Here is an 8,304-nt window from a genome sequence, read left to right as displayed (position 1 = left end):
ATATAAGTTTAACATAACAGCAAATGTACAATGTTACAACAAGGTGATGTCATAACCTTGTCAAAACTATTGTACATTTACTTTTATGTTAAACTTATATTAAAGTTTTTCTTCATTACCCATTCAAGCTGTCTTCAAGTATTATTAGTCTCAAAGTGAGTTCCTCGTCATTGAATTTGAGTCTTTAGCCTGATTGAAATTTCTTATGTTTTTAGACCCAAATACAGCTTAATTACTAAGCTTGATAAATTATAGTGGAATTCTATGGTATCAATGTAGTAATTTATTATTTTTTGGTTATTTGAAATGTATGTAAAGAACCTAAAAAAAATATTTTGTTTCACATTCTCTACATGCAAAATTTTATAAGGCTTAGCAACCTATGACAAACAGCAAAGGAGTACAAAGATCATGACTAGAAGAGATAATTGTTTGCTTTACTTCTTTATATACTGTTCTATGTTTTAAGAAAAGTTATTTGTAAATAGTAATAATGTATATACATATATTATGTATAATAATTCAAATGTGACTGTATTTGACAAAATACTAGTCCACCAAAACACAGCCAAGACAGGTCACTTTGTAAAGACTAAATGTCAGTTTTATATTACTGGATATGGTAACATGAGTGCATGTATGCCACATCATTGTAACTTCTGTATTGTTAGCCAGGCACGGCTGAAAGGTCAGTATTATAGAAATAATAAATATATATATAAATATAAAATGTTATGAGATTTAAGCTATTTAGCCTAAACATTTGATTTTGTGTTGTAATTTGTAGTCATTCTAGAAAGAAAAAGGCATAATTTATATTTATTTACAAATTTTTTATGGTGGTACAAGATCAGTGAAATCGACCGAACCTGTACACAGATTCATTATTGAAAATAACATAAAATATAAAGATTTTCTTGAGAAACATTTGATAACTAGCTTAGTATCTGGACCTTATAAAGATTTCACATGTGAAATTTGAAAATTTTCTGATGCATAAAAGTATTTTTAGTCTTAAAATGAAAATTACTTTGCTTGTTGGATAGGCAATGTGTGAAAAAAAAAAGGACATGAGAAAAACATTGCTTAACAAACCCTAAGACTTATAAAAAAATCTGATATTTTGCATATGAAAGCCTTGTAATGTTTACTGATATTCTGCCAAATTTCATGAACATGGGTTTACTAATTTAAAAGTTATAGCATGAAAAGTATAACAAGCACAAAATGGTTATGAGGTTGGTGCTGAAAGAGTTGATTGTAAAATCTCTTAGCCACTTTACTGTAGTCACATACTATGAAGGAAACTCAGGTGTTTCAACTTTGTATTCTTGTACCCTTCTGTTTGGGGTTGTTTTAAGGTTTATTAACTGCTTATTAATTTTCCCAGGAACTTATTTTGCATTTCTTCTCTCAAATATCTGACATTATAAAAGAATACATGTTCAAATACCCCTTAGCACATTGTGTTTTTGATAAGAAACTTCAGATGTACACTGGGTCAATGTAGGCTCTGTCAGTTGCAAGGACTTCTGTGTTAATTGTTTCATTATTTTTAGTGGGAGTAAGAAACTCCAGATGTACTCATAAAGTTACTTAGAAAGGATGGAATTTTTAACAAAACATAATACAGTCAGATTCTTCTTTTTCTATAAACTTTTGTTTTCGAAGAACTGAGATTATTCAACAGAATTTATTTGGTCTTTTTTTTGTTTTTAATATTAAAGAGGTTTTTTTTGGTACTTGTTTATGATTTATTCAGGGTGTTATGAACTAGTAAAAGCCTGGAAAGTAAAGAAACTTGAAAAGGGGGTCAAAAGTTGTGGGAAAAATAAAGATAAACTAAAACCTGGAACCTTTCATTTTTTTTATCTTAAGAACTAGCACATGCAAACAAACTATGCTGTTTAGATGTGCCAGGTATTGATATATCTTAACATAATTTTGGTCAGTTACTCAATTTTCTTTTAATCTAATGATTATATAATTCATTATATCTAACAATAGGTTAGATTTATAAGCCGTTAACCTTATTTTTTGTTAACCTTGTTAAAAAGAGTGAGTTGCCAAAACCACACCAATTTTCATGGTGGCAGTAGACAATGTCTAAGTAATTACCAGTCAATTATTTGAAATGGCACATAGGATCTGGTGCTGAATTCTAGCTTAATTGGCACAAGCAGATGAGAATAGTGACACATCCCCCCTTCCTGGATTGAAACAGATGGGGTAAAGTAACTTATGGTAAGACTAGGACATACAAGTTTAGAACATGCAAGGTGATTAAAGCAGTGTTGCTTTTCAGTAACTTTACATGGTCAGCTTAATGTGTCTTTAAGTTGAGCTTAGAAGGAAGTTGGATGAGTATTTTAGAGATCATGGTTGAATATAAGGAAATGGAAACTTGATGATGAGGAACCCACTTTGAGACTAATAATGGCTGGAGACGGCTTGAATGGGTAATGAAGAAAAACTTTAATATAAGTTTAACATAACAGCAAATGTACAACGTTTCGACAAGGTTTTGTCATCATCAGGTATGTTATGTTAAACTTATATTGAAGTTTTTCTTCATTACCCATTCAAGCCGTCTCCAGCCATTATAAGGAAATGGATTTCTGTGTGTAATTTAGAAGAGGGCAATGTAAGAAAATGGGATAACCTATGTGAGAACAATGGGCCCTTCTTATATTTCTGTATATTAAGCAAACTATTGTCTAACATCAGAGTGCACGTTTCTGTACTACTGTTGTCTGAAGTTTTAATATTGCCTTATAACAGCTTACAAGGTAAAATAATGAGTAAAACATCAGTGTGTCACACAGATGTATTTATAGGTATGAAAAATATGAATTTTTGTCTAGAAAGTCAGCAGAATACATGTTGAAAGAATGGTGCCTTCTTGTTATATTATCTCTCTTGACATGGATGCCCATGCAGAGAGGGTTATTGGAATATAATTATCTTTCTGAGGTTGATAACACCTTCTAAGAATAATGTGTAATATATGATATTTCAGTGGCATGTCATGCAGATGCAAGCTGTTGTGCTATAGGTGATTTGAAGAACTTGTATATTTTGATTACTGCTAATTCCCAACCATTTGATGTTAAAACTTTGACATAGTATGCTTATGCCTGGAGGGATATTTCTAAGTCCTTACCAAGGAAGGATATTTCTAACAAGATTGTTAACGGTGTTGGTCCATTGGACCAACCCTGCTTTTGTGAAGTTATACATACTAATGTTCAATATAATTCTGAATTTATTTAATATATCTTCACAAACTTGGCAAGCTTTTTGTAAATGTTATGTTGAAAAAAATATGAAAATTTTGAATAAAGTATTTCTACCAAGTATTTATCTGTAAATTTATGAAGCTCTACTCAGTTGGTCTGAGTAAAAGGTGATTTATATGATAAGAATTAAAATACTTCTTTTAATCTTATAGTTTTCATATTTCATTTGCATAACCCCTAAACCTCCTTAATGAAGGGAAGTTTTTTCAGTAACACTTTATATTCTATCTCTTATTTTCTGTAACCAAACACTAAATATAGTGGAATCATTAATGTACATTAAAATAAAAAAATTGAAAAATATTAACTGAAATCGATGACTGCAGATTTTAACAGACAATTACAATTCTTTTTATCCTAATAGCCTCAGCTATCTAAACTTTCATGTCTACTTGGTTTTAATTTTGTTACTTTGCAATGACTTTTAGACCCTATCTAAGTATGTGACATGCAACTAATCATTGTTAGAGAACTTAATCTAAACGACCAATAGATTGACAATCATGTGATGCAGTTAGCTCAAGCTAGTCTCATGAAATGTTTTAATTTAATTTTCTTTTAATTTTTTTAATCTAACTTAAAATATTCTTAATTTTTACATTTTAGTTACTTGTGTTAAAAATGGTCTAACAAGAAATTTTGGACTTGTATTATAATTGAAGATTATTTCATTCACTTGTATTCAAGAGAATACATACTTAACATTGTTTTTTTTATGCTGTGTTGGTTGTCCAGAAAATCACTGATGTTCCTTTCAAACATGCATTTTAGAGCACAAAAAAATGTATCAGGCACTGGAATAGAGTGTTAAAAACTATTATAATTTAACTGGCTTTCTAACTTTCTGAAATGAGCAATTTTAATATATACTACAAACTTTGTTTTGATGCCAAGTTTATTGACACTTGTATTTTTTAAATGTAACTTTTAAAGTTGATGTTGTGCATTTTGACCCTGAAGTGCACATAGGGTTAAATAATAACTGTATAGCCAAAAGATGCAACTATTCAAAGGAGAGAGTTTTTAACATGGAAAAATTTGCACAGCGGAGTGCTTAGAATAACAACAGGTTCTGAAGCCACAACCTAAATCAATTGGGAGTAACAACTTCATCCACAAAGTGAAGGCTGTGTTGGGAAAGAAAAATAACCTTCTGACCCATAAAAACCACTTCTATGAAATTAGACATATTTGTTAATATTGTTAACAATATAATGAACAAGTATTTGAAGGTTACAAAGACTCATAACCCATAAATTCACTAGTTTTCAACTACATCACAAAATCAGTGGCTAATTTTAATGAGAAAGATGGCCAAAGAAACTGGAATCACAGTAATTCTGTTAGACCACAAAATTTCGGAGGCTTCTGATGCAACTGCTGTGGACTTTTTTTTGTGTCTTTGATCTGCTTAAACCTGTCCCATGATAAATAATGTACATTGAAAGTTCTGTGAAAATTTTTCATGACATGTAGTGTATGATTGATGTTAACCCCTTTGGCAGAAGCTTGTTAAAATAAAAACTCCAGTGTCTGGCAATAGTGCATAATCTTAGTCATCAGATTGAGTATTACTTAGAGTGAAGGAAGCAGTTCCAAGGGCCTGGAACATTGTTTTCATAATGTTTGGTTAACTTGTAATATAATTTAAACATCACCTGTAAATATTATTCAGACTTAGGTGTCTTTACCTTCTCTCTCAGGATTTCTCTGCTTCAGATGGCTGTTTGGGATAGTGTTTATTTATTGGACATGATTCAGTTACATCAATGTTTGATGCCAGAGCACTGGAAGTTGCTTATAGAAGATATATTTTGTAACAACAAGATCCTGAAGTTAGGTAAGTTAAAAAAAAATATACTTTTTGTATGAATAGTGCTATAAATTGAGCAAGTTATGGAAACCATTTGGTTTTTAGCAAAACTTTAAATTCTGGTAAGTTTGTGCTGTAGAAAAGTATAACTGTAAAATTCTAAATTATTCGTGATATGAATGCAGGCTAATTTTTTTGAAATTGTTTAAGTCGAAAGAATTGTGTTCAGAAAGGTTGGAACATGTATGCTGTAAGGTAAATTATAGAAGTTTCTATTTTTCTGTCATGTGTATTAAAAATTCTACAGGATTTGCCCTGTTTTTTTGTTATCCACAAATCTATGTTATCAAGTCAGGCCTACAGATGTTGACTAGGTTTCTAGAGTAATTTCTTTGTTTCTTGTTATCCACAAGGTTATTCCATCAAGTCAGACCTACAGATGTTGACTAGATTTATTCCTAGTTATAAAGATCAACTGAAGAAGCTATCACAAGTAGTTGATTTAGGAAATGTGTTTTCTAAGGTATGGATTCAAAACATGTAGGTGTTTTTGAGTAATAGATTATTTAAAGATATAACTGGAATTATATTATTTTTATGTTAAAAATAAAACGTTTCTATAAAATAACATGTATTTAATGCTTGATATTAAGTTCAGACAGTATGTGATCGTTTATTAATCTAATAAAGAATTATTGACGTTAAAACTAACATGTCAATATAGATTACAAATACGGCATGTTTCGTCACCAAATTTTCCATGTAACTATGGTTTATGACTCATCAGATATCTACTAGTTTTCTGTAGTAATTAGTTTATTTAGTCAACTAAATGTTGGTAATAGTGACTGATTAACTCTTTAAAAAAAAAACAGTCAGGATTACCAACAATGAAGCCACAGTACTTAGTTTACTGAATGGCTTCATTGTTGGAAATTATGACTTACTTGTGATTCATAAGGTATCTCAAAGTTTTCTATTGTAATCAGCTTAATAATATATTTTAGCATTACCAATATAGTATTGTTTAAAAAAAGTGTAAATTTTCCTCTGTACTTGTTTTAATAACTTACTTCAATATTAGCAGTAGTAGTTTAATATTTAACAAAAGTGGATACAGATTTCTCCAGCAGTAATTAGCTTAAAATTGTTCCTGTGTATGTATTGTTTTTATCACTCATTGAAAAGATGGGTGTATCTTGTCCACAATAAAAAAGTGTAAGTTTAGTAAAAAAAGAAATAAACTCTTTATTTATTTATTTATTTTTAGTTTCAGAAAGACCATCCAGAATTGGTGAAAGCATCTGAACTCTGTCCTACTAAAAGAGATTCAAAAGGCTTGAGTGAACTTTCAAGAATTATCTTAGGGCAGCCACTTAACAAAGATGAACAGTTTTCTGACTGGGAGAGGAGACCTCTTCGCTCAGCTCAGGTTAAATATGCTGGTAAATGCAAGAACATATTAGACATGTTTGTAAAGCTTATGTATTTATGACTTCTAATGAAGAGAGTATGTTCTTGGCTGGAGTTAATAAAACTGCCTTTTGTTAGAATTTTTATTTTTCTGAAACATTCTTATTTTCCCTCACCCCAAAGCTATCTCGATCTTGATTTGCCCTCTAATCACTGCTAAAAAAATGTTTTCGCCTAGCACACTACACTAGCACAATCTTCACTTTCTCAATTGGCATTAGAATGTATGGACGTGTGTTTAACTCGCTCTACTTGTGATTACTACGATTTTGTTTGTAATTTCTTATCAGTTTCCAAGTTTTCAAATTTCAATTTTTGACTTTAGTGTTTGCTTTCCATTTTTTAAGTTGGTTTGTTTTCATCAGTTTTTTATACTTGAATTCTATTTTTTGATATGAATTTGAGTATTAACGTAACAAATGGTGATATTCCCGTGAATTTAGTTGACAGTACTAATGCTAACCCCAAACATGGATATCTGTCGAGGGAGTTCAGGCTTTAATTCACAGGGAGTTAGAGACTTATGTTTGGCCGTCCTTTGCCTTCCCCCCCCCCCCCAACCTGCTTCTGAGGAAGAATTTCATCAAGGGGAAGACAATTTAGACTCTGTTTATCCAGCCCCAGCCTTTTTTGGTCAGTCACATAATACTGACAGACAGGAGAGTTTCCCGTCCTTGCTTTTCTTTCACCTTATTGATCAGGTATGTCAAGTTTTACATGTTTCACATTTAATTCTTGATTCCTCTCCATTTTTTTAGGTTATGTACCACGTTCTGATTATTATGTGACAATACCTGACATTAGGGTTTATGCTCAACAGTTTGCTGAACAATTGCTGTCGGGGTGGGTATGCCCTGTCCACCTCAGTTGTTGGACCAGTATTCCTTAGGTTACCAATGGGCCTCGGATTCTTTTTTGGACTCCCAATGTTTAGATCCCCTCCTCTCCCCGTGGGTCTCTAATCCGGGGCTATGATTCATTTTAATCATTCCCAGTTTTCAAGGATTTGTCTTACCCTGACCTCCCTTTTATGTACCCTTTCCTCCTTACAATTGTTGTCTCAAGCCTTTTGCTAGTCACCCAATTCATTTTAATCAGTCCCAGTCATCCCTGGCCTCCCGTTGGTCTTGTGCTGTTATTCCCACCCAGTCTTCGCCAGTCTATGTTCCCCATGTCCCTTCTTCCACTCCCCATACCTTAACCTTCTCCAGGCATTGTCATCTTTACCCTCAGTTTTCCTATTTTGGTTCATCCTGGAGTCCGTGTTATAAGTGATGGGATGCTCTTTCCAGGACAGGTGGGGACCAAGTTGCAACAGTTTTCAACTGTGTGGTGCCTCTTCATAACAGATCCATGGGTTCTTTGTGTTCTGTCAGAGGGTCTTTGCCTTTAGTTCCAGTCCCCTTTACTCTTCTCCAATCTCCTTCCCTCCTCCTCTGGATCGAGACTGTCTAAGATCTCCTACACAAAGGAGCTATCAAACATTGTATTTCAAGGATTGACATTAACTATTCCTACATTTACTTCCTTTTTTGAAAAGTTTTTTCTTTACCTGTATAATAAATCGTTGGAATTGAACTGCATATGTCAGTATATATTAAATACATAGAAATGTAAATGTCAGTATATATATATATATATATATATATATATATATATTAAACAGTTGGTATATAATTTCAAATGTCAGTATATATTAAATACATAGAAATGTAAATG

General features: G+C 31.9%; 1 protein-coding gene across 3 annotated transcripts in view; it reads left to right on the top strand.

The window, feature by feature from the left end:
• LOC106467353 (exonuclease mut-7 homolog) overlaps window positions 1-8,304 on the top strand; it is a 59,406-nt gene that overhangs the window by 24,325 nt on the left and 26,777 nt on the right. For all 3 annotated transcript variants that reach the window (XM_013927700.2, XM_022395512.1, XM_022395513.1), the window contains exons 11-13: window positions 5,003-5,139; window positions 5,526-5,635; window positions 6,383-6,557. In XM_013927700.2, the coding sequence (XP_013783154.1) occupies window positions 5,003-5,139; window positions 5,526-5,635; window positions 6,383-6,557 (422 nt within the window). The remainder of the gene's footprint in view (window positions 1-5,002; window positions 5,140-5,525; window positions 5,636-6,382; window positions 6,558-8,304) is intronic.

This window comes from Limulus polyphemus, unplaced genomic scaffold (genome assembly GCF_000517525.1).
Source record: "Limulus polyphemus unplaced genomic scaffold, Limulus_polyphemus-2.1.2 Scaffold2581, whole genome shotgun sequence".
Taxonomy (NCBI): Eukaryota; Metazoa; Arthropoda; class Merostomata; order Xiphosura; family Limulidae; genus Limulus; species Limulus polyphemus.
Note: the sequence above shows the minus strand (reverse complement) of the source record. Positions and strands in the feature narration are given on the sequence as shown.